Source organism: Protobothrops mucrosquamatus, unplaced genomic scaffold, assembly GCF_001527695.2.
Source record: "Protobothrops mucrosquamatus isolate PMUCROS unplaced genomic scaffold, P.Mucros_1.0 scaffold569, whole genome shotgun sequence".
NCBI lineage: Eukaryota > Metazoa > Chordata > Lepidosauria > Squamata > Viperidae > Protobothrops > Protobothrops mucrosquamatus.
The window spans coordinates 97,470-115,643 of NW_015386871.1; the positions used below are offsets into that span (position 1 = coordinate 97,470).

Below are 18,174 nucleotides of genomic sequence, written 5' to 3' on the forward strand. Positions count from 1 at the left end.
ATTTATAATGGAATTGAAAATTAATTGTTAGATTATAGTTTGGAATGGTAATATGGAAATGGGTTTTTGACAATGAAAGATATTTTATTAGAAAAAGAGGAGCTATCAGGATGAAAAACAGAATATATTTGTGAAATAAAGTATGGTAACTGAAATTAAGTAAAATCTTAAAGCAGGATTTGGAATGTCATTAACAAATGTATTGATTGATTGAGCTTTATTTAGAAATGTATTAATTGGAATATGATATAACAATTAAGGGAAATAGAGAGGGAATAATGGAGAATTTTAGAGATATTGACTGATTTAATATTTAGGATTTAGATTTATAATGGAAATGAAAATTAATTGTTAGACTATACTTTGGAACTGTAATATGGAAATGGATTTGTGACAATGAAAGATATTTTATTAGTAAATGAGGACCTACCAAGATGAGGAATAGAATATATCTGTGAAAGAAAGTAATGTAATTTTTGGAATAATATATATACTTTAGACATGATAATTATTTTGTAATGAAATGAGGTAAATTAGTTACTCGAAGTTTAAATATTATAGTTATTAAAGGCTAATCTGAACATGGTAATTGGAATCAACTAAAATTTAAAAACAGGACTGGGATATGTTTAAGTAAAATGTTATTGATAAATGTATTGATTGATTGAGCTTTACCTAGAAATGTATTAATTTGAATATGATATAATTAAGGGAAATAGAGACGGAACCTTAATGATGTAACTTGACAGATATATGAAGGATTTTGTTATTGGATTATTAATTACCCTATCACCATGCTGCTTCCTAAGAATTTGGATGTTAAAATTGAAAAAAATCAATAAAACTTGTCTTAAAAAAATGATTCTCTCTTGGGAATCCTTGAAAATGTGGCGTGGTTGGAATCTAGAGATCTCTACTAAATTGTTAAGTCTCAACTGAACATTTCCAAGGATTGGGGTGAAGAGGAAATGATCCACAGCAGTTCAACTCACATGAAAGTGGCATTACAAACAAAAAAAGATGGGCCAGTATTCTAGATTATTAGTTCTGGCGATAGGGAAGGGATGGTAATTTATACAAGGTTAAAGGAATTGAGGATATGATCATTTTACAAGTGATCTCAGCACTCCACTTCAGCATTTCAGCTACCAGAAAAATATTGTGAGAGCTATTCTAATTATACATTTCTCTCAAGCCTGTGAAGTCACAAAATGAAGCACTGACAGCTAATGACATCATAGATCATGGTAACTTCTGCTTCCTCCACTGTTAAAGAGACACATACATATAAGGATTAAATTCAGATGCTTCAATAGACCATTAAATAGTGTTGAAGCCAACACCACTGGCTCTGCAGTCGACAGGGCTGGTTTAACCAGTGGAGAAGAACTGGGAGCTAGCCTGGGGCTATCTTGGGAAGAATGCAAATGTTCTAGATGTCAGTTGTCTGTCCAAAATGCCACGGCCACCTCTTGCCAGCTGCTCACATACCCGAGCCCTAAAAGATGATGAAGAAGAACTCCAGCCCTGTTATCACCATCATGTTCCAACTCCTCCAGGAGACCATGTCAAGAATCATAGCAGCTCTGGAGACAATCAGATGAAAAATTCAAATGACCCACCTGCATCTTCCTTAAAAGGGCTGGTAAAAAACAAAAATCGTGGTGCATCAAGACAACATGAAGGAAAAAACAGAAATAATAAGAAGAAAGTGGCCAGGCAGAATCTTGTCCTTGAAGAAGTGTCTCTGTCTCCAGAACCATTAGGCTTGAGTTTGGAGTTTCAGGAGCCACTATACAAAGAGACAACAGTTTCTAATCGTTTATCAGATGACGATGATGATGATTGGAGAGAACAATTCCCACCCTCTTCCTATGATAAAACACATTTATCCAGGATCTCTAATGTTACCCAGTGTGATCCTTTTGATTACAACTCAGCAATTCTTTCAGGAATGGAAACTTTCTCTTCATGGCCATTCAATGATAATGACCCATGCATTGGGTGCCCTTCGCATACCAAAGTCACAGAAAGCTATACTTCCCATGAAGAACCTATTGAAGAAGTGGATTTTGTGTCCTCACAGTTGAGTTATCAAGAACTTAAAGAGGAAAACTCCATGCTGAGGAGAAAGATCAAAAGAATACAGAACTTCTCTGAAAGTCAGACCCAGATGGTACGAAACCTTGAGAGGACCCTGCAAGCCACTATGAACAAGGAGGAGAAAGAGGCTCAAGATTTGGAAGCATTGATGCAGCAGGCAGAGCAGAATCTTCAGTGTATGACCCAAAGAGCTCTGAAGGCAGAAAGCAATACTGAGAAGCTGAAACAAGAAATGTCCTTCCTTCAGGCAGAGCTGACCTGCTACAAAGTAGAGAACGATAGCCTGCGATCAGGCCAATCTACTAATATGGGGGCAGTGAAGCAGCACGTGGAGATTGCTTTGCAAAATCTTCTTAGGGTCACCAACCATGCTCATGCTACGATTCACCAGTTGGTCTTCGGTGCAGAAACACTGACACTTGTTGCTGACCTACTTAAATCTGTGGGTAGAATGTCAGAAGTTGAAAAGGAAGACGAAATAACCAAACAAACTTAGGGGACTCTCTTGCCTATGAGTGTAATGCTCCTGTAGTGCTCTTGGGACTTAAACCATTTGCTCTCGTAATGTATGGCTTCAAATAAGTAACCTTTCTCTTTTCCCCAGAAGTACTTTTATTACATAATGGAATATTAATTTCATACTTTAATGCCTTGGCTGCTCTTTCAAAGCTACACTGTTCAAAATGTATAGATCCCAGGACGTCTTTTGGTTCAAAACTGAGAGTTAGCATCAAAGTTAATGTGTTTTGAAAATATGTGGGGTTTTTTTTTCTTAACTGAATAGTTGCTAAAAGAAAAAGGACTGAGACATCCAAATTGGAATTATGGTACTGGAGGGTGGGCTTTGCAGTCCTAGTCTTCAATCCTATCTTCCACTCCTACCTTCCATAGTTTATGTTTATATAGAGCATTGTAAGAAATGGGAGTAAAGACATTTCTAATGAGAAAGAGCATTCTTTTCAGGATATTGCACTCATATTAAGAGCCATGGTGGTGCATTGGTTAGAATGCAGTACTGCAGGGTAATTCTGCCAACTGTTAGCAATTCAATTCTCACTGGCTCAAGGCTGACTCAGCCTTCCATCCTTCCGAGGTTGGTAAAATGAGGACCCAGATTGTCGGGGGCAATTTGCTAACTCTGTAAACCACTTGTAAAGCACTGTGAAGCAATATATAAGTCTAAGCGCTAGTGCTACTACAAATGCAGTCCTTTTGTTTCTGGCATGTTATCCTGTCATAATTCAATTTATTTTCAAGAGCAATTGCTGCTACGTGGTCTCATAATAATGAATACAAATAGTCCTTGCTTAACAACCCTCATTGGTCCAAAAATTCCATCGCTAGGGGAAGTAGTTATTAGGCAAAATATAATGTAACTGCACTACTTAGTGACAGCAGTCCTGGTACTCTCTGGACTAAGCCAGGACCTCATGCTTCTCCTGCCTCACACTTGCCTTCAACTCTCCCCCATCTATTTTCCCACTATCTCTGCCCCTTTGGCTGCCCTGCATTCCACCACCCCTGCTGCCCTGCACTCTGCCACTCCTGATGGCCCCACCACCTTGCACATCCCTGCCCCTGCTGCCTCCAGCTGACCTTTGCTGCCTTTTCCCTCCTGCTGCTGTTGATGAGGCGTCCTCGGCTTGGCCCTTTGCAAGGCCTTGGGAAGGTTGTGTGTGGTCAGCAGCTTGTTCACAAAGGGCAAAGCCACATCTGCCTCATCAGCAGTAGGAGGATAAAAATGGAAATGGCAACTTGGGGAAGCAGGGGTGGTGGGGCAGCGGACTGTAGGGCAGAGTGGAAGGCAGCCAAAAGGGGAAAGATGGAGGGGAGATAGTGGGAGGTGGGAATTGAAGTGCATGTTGCAGTCAGAAATGTGGGTAGACTGCTAAGTGCCTGTATTTTGATCATCTGACCAAGGGGCTACTGCAATGGCCATAACATAGAGGGGCAGTCATAAATATCATTTCTGGAGTGCTGTTGTAACTTTGAATGATTGCTGAACAAATGGTCATTAAGCAAGGACTACCTGTACTGTGCAATGTTCTCTGTATTTATGGTATGACATGTCATTTATTATTTCTTTCACAGTTTTTAGTATAGACTGGACAGGGTACAACCAAAAATCTCTAGTAATCCCCCATATAAAACAAAAACAATAATTGTGTTATTAAGTTATTCAATTCTTTCTAACTCTTTGTAGGAGGAGGACCATGCTGGTCTGGTGGCAAAATTTCAAATTTTTCTGAACTACCAGACTTCTGCTTCCCCCCCCCCCCGCCAATTCTGTGATCTGATCAATATTATTTTACTAGGAATTGTCTGGCAATAATTGCCTCTGTTAGATCTTGTAACAGAGCTAACCAAAGGGAATATATTTTTGTAACATTGGCTTCTGTTTCTAATGATTGGTTCTTCGCCAGTGATATTAGAACAGTAATATTAGAACAGACCCTATTATTAGACAAAGGACATAATGGCTTTAAGCAGCAGATGTGATACAAAGTTGTCCGCCATGTGACCTGCCTTTGCTCCCTGAAGTGTAACACAGAAAGATCTCATCACTAGTGGTGAAGTTGCATCAGCTGTCAAGGAGCAAAGGTACTATCTTCTTCACCTCAAGCAACAAAACATCTTGAGACAACTTATATTGTATTATAACTGCTGGAGAAGGGAAAGTTCACACGTCTCATTTATGTTCATAAGGGCGCCAAATATCACAGCTCATAAGTATTGAGCTGGAAGTGACAGCCACGCAGGTTATTTCAGCCTGCCTTTCCTTCCTTCCCCTCCCCTCCCCTAAGGTGCATATTTGTTTACAACTTCACAGCTGTGTAAGTGTGCAAGGCTTTTACAAATTATTGTTTTCCAGTGCCTGGGAAAAATGTATATTGGGGAATAAACAATGTTGGAGAAATAATTTGGAAAAGTGCTGTGGGCTATTCAAGTACCCAGATGTTCCATCATAGCATAAAAAAGTCACCTTAGCATATATTGGCTTGCAATGTAAACGTGCTTCATCAGGGTCTTTGTTCACTTTGTCCCCATGTGACATTGCCCTCCTGACTTCAACCATGACTGACTCAAACCTAAGTTGTCCTTAAGCATTCCAGTGTTACTATAGCATTTTTCTGCTCAAGTTGGTGGCAGCTAACAGGGTTTCAGTGTAGATAAAATCTGATATACATCTATAGACTACCTGTGGGGGTCACAGTTGGCAGCCCTTGCTTATTGCCCATTTTGGCAGATGCAATTCCTCTACTCAGTCCTACGCGCTCTCTCCTCTGCTGCTCTTAACCAATTCCCTGATGAAAAGGCTGGGACAGTGATGGCAAACCTTTTAGAGACCGAGTGCCCAAACTGCAACCCAAAACCCACTTATGCATCGTCGGGTGCTGGGTGGGTGTGGCCCATTGGCTGGGTGTGGCCCATTGGGTAGGTGTGGCCCATTGGGTGGGCGTGGCTGTGGTGGTAACGGCAGACTGGGTGGGACTAAAAAATTCAATCAATCAATTCCAACTTTGCAAGATCTTTTTTTTTCCCCACGAGAAGTTGAAATTGACTGATTGATTGAACCTTTTTTTTTTTGCACAAGGCGGCAGAGGCCTAAAGTGAAAAGGTTTTATAAAACCCAGCTGAAGGCCTAGGATTGGGGCAATGGCGCACGTGCCCACAGAGAGGGCTCTGAGTGCCGCCTCTGGCACCCGTGCCATAGGTTCGCCACCACTGGGCTGGGACATAATTTTGATATTTTACTTTACTGGGCAGCCCCCCAATTTTTGTTTTGAGAATATTAAACCATACTCAAACTAAGCCCACTGGGAGGTCTGGTGTATGGTGGAAGATAGATGCAAACAATAAAAAAATGGATCCAGTTTTGTTCAGAGGAATCTGAGTTGAGCTATATGGGAGGTTCTAAAGGTGATTGTGGGATGTAAATGGTACCTGTGTGTCTCTTCCCAGCCTTTCTATAATGAGTTTTGATTTTAAATGCCTGCATGACAATGACTTTTGTGTAACATTTTTTCTATATATCCTACCTTCTTAATTTTTTTTAATACTTTCAGTCTTTTGTCTCACGTTGTAATTATCCATAGAATTGTGTTTCTTGGGTGGATTAAAAAACATAATCATCTATGAAATGGACCTTTTGAAAACAGACTTTTAAGAAGAACTGAATTTGCATTCAGTCTTTATCCCCAAAAGAATGCACAGGTTCATTGTTTCTAATGACATAATTGGTGTTTTTACATCATTTATGTCAATTTGCATCATGATGTAAGAACATCAATTACTTCATTATGCAAATGGTGCAATTATATAAATATGGATTCAATGGACATTTTGGGTTTAACAGAATTCCTTCCCCCCAAAAAATGTTTCATTAAATCATACTGTCCTAATCTTTTGTCTTGATGTAACATACAGTCCCACTCATTATCAGTAAAGCATGCAAATTAGGCCATAATGCCCCATTCAGTTAATTGTGGTTATAAAATCCTGGCTTTGTGTTATCTTAGAATGTTGCATTGTTTTTGTTGTGCCTTCCTTTATCTAAAATGGGGTGAAATATGTTTCCAATGGGGATGTCAGGTGAGGAAAAGCTAATCAGATGCCTCTTGTCACTGTTAGTGCTTCTATTTCCAGTGCAGAAAACAGTCAAATGAAAATGTTTATGTTACTGAATTGATCTGCTGGATTTGATATTTATAGCCATATTTCTGAAGCTTATTCTCAGAGAGTGATTATTTCCAAGCTTTTGTGTATATATATATGAGGATTTGTGGCGCAAAGGGCCCATCCTTTGCTAGTAGAGCTTCTGATCAGCATGGTGGGCATGATTTTTTTTTAACAGCATAACAGAGTTGGAAGGGACTTGGAGGTCTTCTAGTCCCACCTCCTTCTCAAGCAGGAAACCCTATACCATTTCAGACAAATGGTTGTCCAATCTCTTAAAAAATATTTTTAACTTGCTTTTAAAAAGTAAATAAAAAAACATAAAGATAATCCAGTTTGTCATACTTTGATAATTTCCAAACCTTTGTATTACACATTCACATTTTAACTCTCGTTTTCCTTGACTCCATGTTAATATTATGAATATTAAATCAAAATGGTAACTATACAACAAGTCCCACATGTATGAGTCATCATTCCCTCCATTCCCAGTTCTAAAACAAAATTTGAAACCAAACTTTTATTACATCTCCTCTATGGTGACCTCTAAGCACACAAAATATTAAGTGATATTAATTAATGTATAGTTGCATTTTAAATTACAGGATACCTATAAACATACAAAAATATTTTGTTGTGTTAATTATATTTGAGATCACACAATACCAATTTAATTTTATTTAAAACCCTTGTCTATTAATTTGTTAAAGTTATTTCAATTCATTGTCCCAAATTATCTGCAGGTTTTCCACAGTTATCAGGCATAGCAAATAATTGTAGATAATGGAACCTCCAAATATTTATCTAGTAATATTAATATTATAGAATTTGGGACATTTCTAAAGCATGTCTCAAATTTTAAAGCCAAAGGATATTTTAACTGAATGCATTGCAATTTACCTCTTTTAAATAACTCAGCTTCTTTTTGCAAAAAGAAAAATATTTTAAAAGACTGATTAATGTTGAATTGATCCAAACTAATACTGCCAAGAACTCCAAAGGAAAGATTTCTCAGAAATTTTCAGGCTACATTATCCCATAATATCGAATTCTCATGAGAACAAGTTTGGATTTAAGTCTGCTTCCCATTATCATCCACATATAACTTGTAGCCTTTAGTGCAGTAAACATAACTGACTTATATTTAAATAGGAACCAAATCTGTGCTGAGAAATCAAGAAAATCTGTGAGAAAAATCATAGCCTTCTTATAAGAAAAAGACAAGGAAATATAACTAAATCTAGCATTATTCTTCTCCATAACTTTCTTTCCTTGCAGACCAAAGCTTTTACCATGTCCATTCACCTCTTTTGTTCTTGAAGCTTCTCACTCTGTCTGAAAATCTCATCAACTCCATTTAATGATGACTTTCTCAGTCTCCCTCTTTCTCTGGACTCCTTCATTCTTTCTACATTTCCTTTTGGTTTCAATTTTCATTCCTTTCAATAAACATTCATTCCTTGCAATAAACTAAGTACAACCTATTATTATTTTTCTACCATATGCATGTCTCCATCCGTTTTCCCATTAAACATTCCACTAAATACCCAAATTCATCTACTTGCTATGAGATCCTATACATTCCTATATAACTTGAAACAGTTTAATTCACTTTCACTTTGGTTTTTAGTTTTCAAATCTGTAAATCCTTGTTGCATCATACAGTTTTTCTGTATTCACTGCAAACCATTCAGGTTCTTGTCACTTTTATTTTTATGTCAGCTCCTGCTTTTTATTTTTTGTAAAAAAATCTGGAAGCAGTTTCTTCAAACATCTTCATCCACTTTCAAAACAATTTTTAAACATTTTCATTAAAATCATTCTGCATTTTCTCTGCATTTTTAAATCAAAACTATTCTTTGCTCTTTTTGATTATATTCTTTGCAAATCTTTTTTGCTTTATAATATTATACAGTATTTTCCCTAGTCCTCATTTTTGAAAGCAATTATTCTTTTATATGACAATTTCTCAACCATAGGCTCTTTCATTTAATCCTTTCATATCTCATTAATGTGCCAGTCATCCATCCATCCATCTATCTATCTATCTATCTATCTATCTATCTATCTATCTATCTATCTATCTATCTATCTATCTATCTATCTATCTTCTTCTTCTTCTTCTTCATCATCATCATCATCATCATCTATCTATTCATTTATTCATTCATACAAGTTCCTTACTATTTCTGACTGCAGTTGTCCTACTTTTATTCTCGTTTCTTTCATTTTTTTTTTCAGAAATCCACTTTGACTCTATCAGAAAATGATCCATCCCACATTCAGAATCTTTTATCACTATTATATTATTCACTAGTCTCCCACTCTTTCCACATAATCGAATCAATCCTGTTAATTTTTTTCTTTTTCCATGTAGACGGCACTATCCGGGATGACAATGAAGATGCTTATAGGGAAAAGGTGAAGGGCTCTGGTGGACCGGTGCAATAAAAATAACCTGGTTCTAAATGTTGATAAAACAAAGGAGATCACTGTAGATTTTAGAAAGAGCCGGCATAGTCATACTCCACTCAGTATCAAGGATATAGCTGTAGAGGTGGTCAACAGTATTAAGTATCTGTAGGTGCAGATAACTAACAATCTGAATTGGTCTCTCCACACATCATCCTTAGTGAAGCATGCAAACCAGTGTCTGCATTTCCTGCGTCGGATGAAGAGAGCACATTTTTCTCCTTCTGTCCTGGCTACTTTTTACAGAGGCACAATTGAAAGCATTTTAACAAATTGCATCACTGTCTAGTTTGGTGGCAGCAGTGGCTCAGATAGAAAGTCCATACAGAGAATGGTAAGGACAGTCGAGAAGATCATAGGAAGCTCGCTTCCTGGTATTCAGGATGGTGCTTATAAACACTATGTGCTTAGAGCTCAAAGCATTGTCAGAGACCCCACACACCCACTTTATGGTCTGTTTTTGTTGCTCCCCTCTGGGAGGAGGTTTCGAAGTATTTCTAGGAGGACTACCGATTCTGTAATAGCTTTGTTCCCTATGCCATCCATCTGGTAAACTTGCAAGATTTGATTAGAGTACATTCAAAGTGACAATCAAGTTATTATTCTATTCTATTCTAGACATATGAATAGCTTAATGTTCATACCAAGTATTGTAAGCAGATGCTATTGGAATAGTCATTATTCACCAATAGTCGCCAACAATCTCTGAATGGCCAAATCATTTTTTGAACTCATATCTCAATTCCATCTACCCTTTCACATCACCTAGAAGAATATACTCCTCCCCTTCCCCCGACTACATTCATTCAAAATATTGCAGAATTTCCCCCTAAAACTCATTATTGGTTTTTCCAGTATCACTCCCACTAGATTATACCATGCAACTATTATTAGTTTTATGTATTCCTACTTTCACATGTACCCTCAACCTAAGTATTCACAAGAACCTAGATGACAACAATTCATACTTGCTGATACACATTTGAGTTCTTTCGTTCATAATTAAACCATCACCTAAACTTCTCTGCATTTATATTGTATTCATACAGTATATTCCATTACATAAAGCCAGATTAGCTTCATTTGTTTTTTCATTAATTCATGATCTTTACTTCACATACATTCCAAATCAGTCTTTTATGTTCCACAGTCATCACCAGGTAATGCCATAGATACTGATGTCTGTGGTCAACCAACATTTCACATAACTAAAGTAGCCACACAAGATCAAAAAATGTGGAAATATCTGGTCCATAGAATCGCCAAGAACTGGACACGATTGAATGGATAGCATCATTGTCAACTTGCCAGCATATTCATGACACTTTCCCTGGTAATGGAAAGGACCGTATTGTAGGTCATTTTGGCCAGTATGCTTTAAATACAATAAATACCTTGTTTTACCCCATGTTTACACACACTTTATTATGTAAGCTAGAATCCTAATCTAGAACTGCCTTCCAAACTAACCTGCTCTTACCATCATCCCACTAATTAGGAGGAATTTGCAACACACATTCAAAACACCATCCCCAATCATTTAAGAAATTTAATTTGCATTGTGAAGCAGTTGAAACCAAACCATTTTTAAATCTCAGCAGTCAAAATGCCTAAAAGTCTAGTCATAGACCAAGGAAGCACAAGTTATAACAAACTCTGAAGCCAAGAAGGTCTAGATCTGATATGCTTGGATATGAGACTGCTGGGAAAAAATGGCTTTCAAGATCTGAAGTGAATCTGTGCTTTCCTGCCCTACTTGTTTCTTCCCATACAATTTATTTTGCAACCACTGTCTTAGTTACTTATCACCCTGGATTATTTGTGTCCCTTTCCTCTCCCCTTCATTCCCACATGATATTCATTGCATTAAAGAAAAGCCTGTTTCCTAAGCACCTTGATGTAAAAATTGGAAAACTCAATAAACCTTGTATTAAAAAAAGAAAAGCCTGCAAGCCGGAAGTTTATTATTATGGCTGCTTGCGAGTCAGCCAGATTGGATTTGGTGTTTTGTTCATCTATAGCAGACATGTCAAACTTGCGACGTCACGTGACGTCGCACAACGTATCGGGCCAGTTTTGCCATTGACAGCAATGGGGTGGGCACGGCTTCCAGATGACACGTCTGGCCTGCGGGCCGGCAGTTTGACACCCCTGATCTATAGAGTCTTTCCCAAGAGCCTGGGATAGGCAGAAGTTGTTATTTAATAATAAAGGTATCATTGTAGGATGTAAGCTGTTTCAAGTAAAGCTGCCTTTTGTAATTGACTGATGGTGATTTTGTCAATGTCAATGATATTATAATTTTCTGCTAGGAATTTATGTTGTGCAGGTAAGCAGACATGGCAGAAGTTCGCCACCTTCATCTACAGTCTATTCAACATGATTTTAATTGGCAAGGTGTCCTACATACCAAAGGAATAAATGTGAGGGGGAGGACACACACACTCACACACATACACAACCCATTGCAGTAACTATTACACAGTATACAGCTGTTCACTTGCAGTGCTTCCTTTCTCACCTTTTGCTACTTGTTCTTTTCATTAAATGGTTCTGAGTCCATCTCTGACCTTGTGCTTCCAGAATTGGCTCTGAAGTCCAACCCAGGAGAGCCTCTGGCTGATGAACTCAATGGCTGTGTTGTCACTGGTTTTATATGTGGAAATGGGGGTGGTGGCTAGTCTCCCACTGTCCACTCATTAGCATAACATATTGTGTGAGCTAAGCCATCACATTAAATCCATAACATGGATTATCTGTTTGGGCGATGCATGTTATGTAACACTGAAAATATGTTTTTGTTTATCCAGGTTTGGGGTTTAACAAGTTGTAGGAACATAGCCTATATATTCCTTCCTGAATTCTGTGCTAGAGGAAAGATGAAAAATTAATAAATAGAGACAACAATACAACTGGGATTTTATTGATTAGGGCTTTTTTTTAGTTGCTGTGATTTTTCTTCTGCATTTTTTTGCTTCTAATCTAGGTATCTATTCCCTAATGAAAGGAACTGAAGCTTTTACAGCCCCAGGACACCATTTGTGTGTGTCCAGTGTGTGATACTCCCAATCATACACAACATCGGAAGCTGTTCAGCTTTATAGTAAGAAGTACCTCATGATAAAACGAGTCATGGGCAGCATCCGGGTAAACAGGTAAGTAACATCTCCCATCCAATTTTTACTGCTCTGTAGCCACCTTAATTTTCTGTGGGCTGTACGGCTCCCCATCCCTACTGTCCAATTAGGTATTTAAAATGTCTACAAATTATATGCTGAGGCACAGTCATGAAACTCACAGCACAGGTTCTAGCCGCATGAATTGTATGGCAGGGAGTCTTGTATTTAGGACTTAAATCCAAAGTACCATTTCTCTCTCTCTCTCTCTCTCTCTCTCTCTCTCTCTCTCTATATATATATATATATATATATATATATATATATATATATATATATATATATATATATATATATATATATATATATCTGCCTCTGTCTCTCTCTCTCTCTCTCTCTCTCTGGAACACACACACACACATTTTGTTGTTGTTATTATAAATAACCTCCAGGAAGGCTAACAACAAAAAGTGATCCCCAGACCTCATCCTTGACAAACACATCACCAAAGGCAAAGATTTGTCTGAATAAAAATGCTTTTGCCACTCAATAGAATGGAAACTAAAATGGAGCTGTTCAGGTATGAGAGGTTGTGGGAAGGTGGGAGATGAGGCATTTGAAGGTTCAAGATTGTCAGGTCTAGCTAGTAACACAGATTTCAGGAAAGCATATTAATATCTACCTCTGGGGTATGAACTGAGTTTTAAAAATGTAAGAATAAATCTCCAGTTATAGTCATTTAACGATTCTTTGAAACACTTTTTCCCATATAATCTGACTTGAGTTGACTCTTCTGGGATAAACCCTCAAGTGCCTCCTCTCCTGCTTTCCCACAGCTTCTCATAGTAGGTTGCCTTTAGTAGGGAACTCTAGAACATTTGAATAGCTGTAAGATTTAGCTATGAATTCTTTTTTACTTAAATTATTTTTAATATTTGACTAATCAAATGGCAATCAAATCAGTTTTAGGAAATGGTTCTAGAAATTATTTATGGGAAGGCTGGATTTATTCAACATGCTTAACTATGTTATATAACTAACCCATTTTCTTAGTTTGTTTATACCATATAAGCTATAAAAACCTAATGATAATTCATGTTTTGCAAATGCCACTGCTACATCTTCACCTGACCAGGTGATGTGTCTTGTATAACCAAAGCCAGTACATTTGCAGAGGTTTAGGACTAATTGAGCTTGATTTGTATTTTAATAATCCCATTGTTTCATGGGAATTATCTGCAATCAGTATAGGGGATATATTTGAATTAGGTTTAACTATTAACATTCTAATTATTCTGTGCTGGATTCTCTCTACCTCAGTAGCTGGATTTAAACAATTTCTTTTGCTAGGAGTGTTTTCATTGGAGTGGTACACATTGTGCATATTATTCTTATTATTTGTTATAGCTGCCCTGCTCAGAGAAAAATTGAGTCCTCAATAGATCTGTCTTCTATGAATTTATCCCATCTCCTTTTTAATATATCCAAGTTAGTGGTCATTACTATGTCATATGTAATTAATTCTGCATAAGTATAAAGATGCATTTTACTACACACATGCGCAGTGTAAAGATCACTTTCTTTTGTTTACTCTAAATCTCCTTTCAGTTAATTTCATTGGATGATCCTATTGCAAGTGTTTTGAAAGTGAGAGAAAGCCTTTATTCTGTCCACTTTCTCCATGCTTTCCATAATTCTGTACATCTCAATTATTTCCCCATTTTGTTAAACTTATTCTAAGCTCAAAAGTCCTAAATTTTTAACTTTTTCTCATAAGGAAGATCTTTAGAGTTTTTTAGTTTCAACATTAAAGGCCCATGATCATGAAAATGCTCAGTAAAAATATTTACAAACCAGATTTCTTTTTGAGTGAATGTGGCTTCTTATAGCTGAATCTAGAAAGAAAGAACCCTAAATAAAAGTACAGGCTAATAGTCAAACAACATGGGATAGCAGGGAAAACAGGGCTGGTGGATATACCCAGCCACCCCCTCCACATTTCTGAAAAGCACCGCTCACCATGCTAGATCTCCCATGGAAGCTTATCCAGATCAAGTTCATCTAGAAATGAGTTTTGTTTCAACCTTGCAGGATTTATGTCTCAGGAAAAATAGTCTGTTACCTGCTATCAAGAGATACAGCATTGAAAAAAGACAGTAAGATCAAGGACTCACATTTCACTAAGCTCTAGTTCATATAAATAGTATAATGAATAAATAGAGGTTGCAATACACTATCAAAACCAAACAGATCATAGAATGAATTACAGTAATGCAATACATGAACTATTAAGATTTGCTGATATATCAGTCTGGCTTTGTCCCTAACTCAAGCCCAAGAAGCACTGTTTTAAATTTATGGCATTATATCTTTGATTTGTAGAAAGAGTAATTCTATAACAACATGATATAAGCACTTCTGCTTGGAAATTCAATCAAGTTTGTAAAGTGTTCTGCTGAAACAAACAGCAAACAAAACAGATTAGAAATATTTTGATCTTAAAATATTTGGCATTACAAAAAAAAGGTTTTGGCAATTAATCTCTTATACATTGTCTCTGTGTCTCTTCTCTGTCTCTGTCTCTCTGCCAAGGTACTTTTAAGATATCAATGATAGATATTTGCTGTGACCACATCTTATGTTCAAATGATGTCAGGCAGAACTTTCTGTGATGAAACCACCCAGCAGCATTTCTCAGCTATGGGAAGAATGAATACAGAAAGAGTGGAAAATTTTGAAGAAGGAGATAAAGGCTAGTCACAGCTCTTGGGGAGAGGGAGTTTCTTTCAGGATATCTGGCAACTCGTTGTCTCTTGATCTCTAATTACACCTTAGGTTTTAGATATGGGATGCTGGGAAACATACTTGTTGCTGTAGCAACAGAATTGTCTAAAACTCTGGAAGTGTATAAACATTGTCACAGATGCACGGTTAGATCAACAAATGCAAACCGAATAGAAAATAGAAACTTCCAGCCTTATGCAATTCTGAGCTAAAATGTTACAAAACAGTATTCATATGGCTTCATCTATCCCAACTTTGTGTCCTCGGATGTGTTGGAATATAACTCCCATCAACTATAGCCACTGTGGCAATGATAATTTTGGTTGGGTACAATGGGAATTATAGTTATATAATTATAGTACACCTGAAGTCTGCTCTAGTGGGTCCTGTTAATTACAGGTCAAATCTTGGAAGCAACCAACTTAGACTTTTTTGTTGGAGAATGGTATATTCATACCAATCCCAGAAATCAAATGTCTTGAACAGCTAAGTGGACATCTTAATAGAGCATTATTCTTCATTGCTTTAACAAAGACTTTTTATTCAGACAATATGGAGATTATTGTTTTAAACTCTTGTAATCAAACATACTGCAATACTGCAGAGAGAATAACTCATACATCTTAAAGGCTTATACAGGGGTGAGTCCTAAAACTCCTATTTTTAAGATTATTTTAATGGCTTTTTTCTCTTTCTCATACCAAACATAATATATGCAGTAATTTTTTTAAAGATAATCATCAAAAATTGCAGGAAATAGAACATTATTTAATTGCAAGTATTCTGAACTTAGAGTGATTTCACCCTTCTGTATTTTTGCACAGTTCACATGAATGTCAATGCTATATGATTTTATTAGTAATGCTAAATCTACAGTGTGCATGCCACATATGTAAAGGGTCATATATAGAAGCATCAGACATCTGGGATGGTTTAAAAAATGAGATACAGGTTGTCCTCGATTTATGACCACAATTGTACCCAAAATTTCTGTTGCTAAGCGCGACATTAGCTAAACGAATTTTGCCTCATTTTACGACCTTTCTTTGTTAAGTTAGTAACATGGTTGTTAAGTGGCTTCCCCATTGACTTTGCTTGATAGAAGGTCTCAAAAGGGGATCACATGACTCCAGAATACTGCAATCATCATAAATATGAACCAGTTGTCAAGAATCTGAATTTTGATCACATGAGATGCTGCAATAGTCATAAGTGTGAAAAATGGCCATAAATCATTTCTTTCAGTGCTGTTGTAACTTTGAAACATTACTAAATGAACGGTTGTAAATTGAGGACTACCTGTACTGGGTTTGGGTATATGAGGACTCACAGTGCTTTTTTGAGAAATCACAACTTGTCTTCCTCCCACTTTTTAATTATCACTTTTTTCCCTGTTCATAAGGTACAGCATTGTTTCCACTGAAGAGGATGGGCACAAAGTCTCCTCCCTTGGCAGCCTTAATGAGCACAGTCATAATGGGAAAGGTCATGCTCCTCGACGGAAACGACGTAACCGTTTTGTCAAAAAGAATGGCCAGTGCAATGTCTACTTTGCTAACCTAAGCAACAAATCTCAACGTTATATGGCTGACATTTTCACTACGTGTGTGGACACTCGTTGGCGCTACATGCTCATGATCTTTTCAGCAGCCTTCTTGGTCTCATGGCTATTCTTTGGTCTGTTGTTTTGGATCATTGCCTTCTTCCATGGTGACTTAGATGTCCCAGGTGCAGGAAGTGGCTCCGTTACTACGAAATTCTGCATCAAACATGTCAATGGGTTCTTGGGAGCTTTCCTCTTCTCAGTGGAGACCCAGACAACCATTGGTTATGGTTTCCGATATGTGACTGAGGAATGCCCACTAGCTATCATGGTGGTTGTGATACAATCCATTGTAGGCTGTGTTATTGATTCTTTCATGATTGGCACCATCATGGCAAAAATGGCACGTCCCAAGAAAAGGGCCCAAACCCTACTCTTCAGCCATCATGCTGTCATCTCTCTACGGGATGGCAAACTCTGCCTCATGTGGCGGGTGGGGAATCTAAGGAGGAGCCATATTGTGGAAGCTCATGTTCGGGCCCAGCTTATAAAGCCCTATATAACAGCAGAAGGTGAGTATCTTCCAGTAGACCAGAGAGATCTGAATGTGGGCTATGACATCGGCCTTGACCGTATCTTCTTAGTGTCTCCCATTATTATTGTTCATGAGATCGATGAGGAAAGTCCACTCTATAGAATGGGCAAGGAAGAACTGGAGAGGGAGGACTTTGAGATTGTTGTTATCCTTGAGGGTATGGTGGAAGCAACAGCCATGACCACTCAGGCTCGTAGCTCCTACTTGGCTAGTGAGATCCTTTGGGGCCATCGTTTTGAGCCTGTTGTCTTTGAGGAGAAGAAACATTATAAGGTGGACTATTCACGTTTCCACAAGACTTATGAGGTGGCTGGAACCCCTTGTTGTTCTGCTCGGGAATTACAGGAGAGCAAGATTACCATCCTGCCTTCACCTCCTCCACCTCCTAGTGCCTTCTGTTATGAGAATGAATTGGCTCTTCTCAGCCAGGATGAAGATGAGGAGGATGACTTGGATGTTGGAGTAGATTTGGGAGGAGATCCAAAGGATGATGCAGGACTCATACCAATGATGGAGTTTGGGAGCCATATGGATCTGGATCGATTGCAAGTCTCCATTCCTCTGGATGCACTCTCATACCGTAGGGAATCAGCCATCTGAACTGCAACCTTGATTTTCATCCCACTTATAATCCCTAAATGATTCCTTACTGCTCTAGCATAAGCTTTTGGTTGGAAAATCCTTACTGTACTTCTACCAACTATTGAATATATAGAGACATGACACTTGTCTGGTGTTGGACAATACAAGCTTCCTGCCATGCAGTTATCAATTGGTTTTAAATATCCTGAATTTAGAACAGAACCAAGGTCATTTCTCCTCATTTTCACACTTCTCTTTTCTGTGGCTTAAAACTGTGACAAAGCAGCAACAGCTGTGACACA

The 18,174-nt window shown here is 37.7% G+C and overlaps 2 protein-coding genes across 2 annotated transcripts; both read left to right on the forward strand.

Moving 5' to 3' along the window:
- The first annotated feature begins 1,456 nt into the window (after positions 1-1,456).
- ENTR1 (endosome associated trafficking regulator 1) lies at positions 1,457-2,599 on the forward strand. Its single transcript, XM_015817278.2, has one exon. It carries the CDS (start codon positions 1,457-1,459, stop codon positions 2,597-2,599), a length of 1,143 nt encoding a protein of 380 aa, XP_015672764.2.
- A 9,770-nt stretch (positions 2,600-12,369) lies between these two features.
- KCNJ4 (potassium voltage-gated channel subfamily J member 4) lies at positions 12,370-17,890 on the forward strand. The gene is made up of 2 exons (XM_015817286.2): positions 12,370-12,407; positions 16,555-17,890. The coding sequence occupies exons 1-2, from the start codon at positions 12,370-12,372 to the stop codon at positions 17,888-17,890; spliced, it is 1,374 nt and encodes a 457-aa protein (XP_015672772.2).
- The last annotated feature ends 284 nt before the right edge of the window (positions 17,891-18,174 follow it).

Bases quoted from the DNA above. Each gene is read 5' to 3' on its own strand.
- ENTR1 (XM_015817278.2), top strand. From the start codon at position 1,457: ATGCCACGGCCACCTCTTGCCAGCTGCTCACATACCCGAGCCCTAAAA.
- KCNJ4 (XM_015817286.2), top strand. From the start codon at position 12,370: ATGATAAAACGAGTCATGGGCAGCATCCGGGTAAACAG. The intron at 12,408-16,554 runs GTAAGTAACATC...CCTGTTCATAAG, and splicing joins GGCAGCATCCGGGTAAACAG to GTACAGCATTGTTTCCACTG.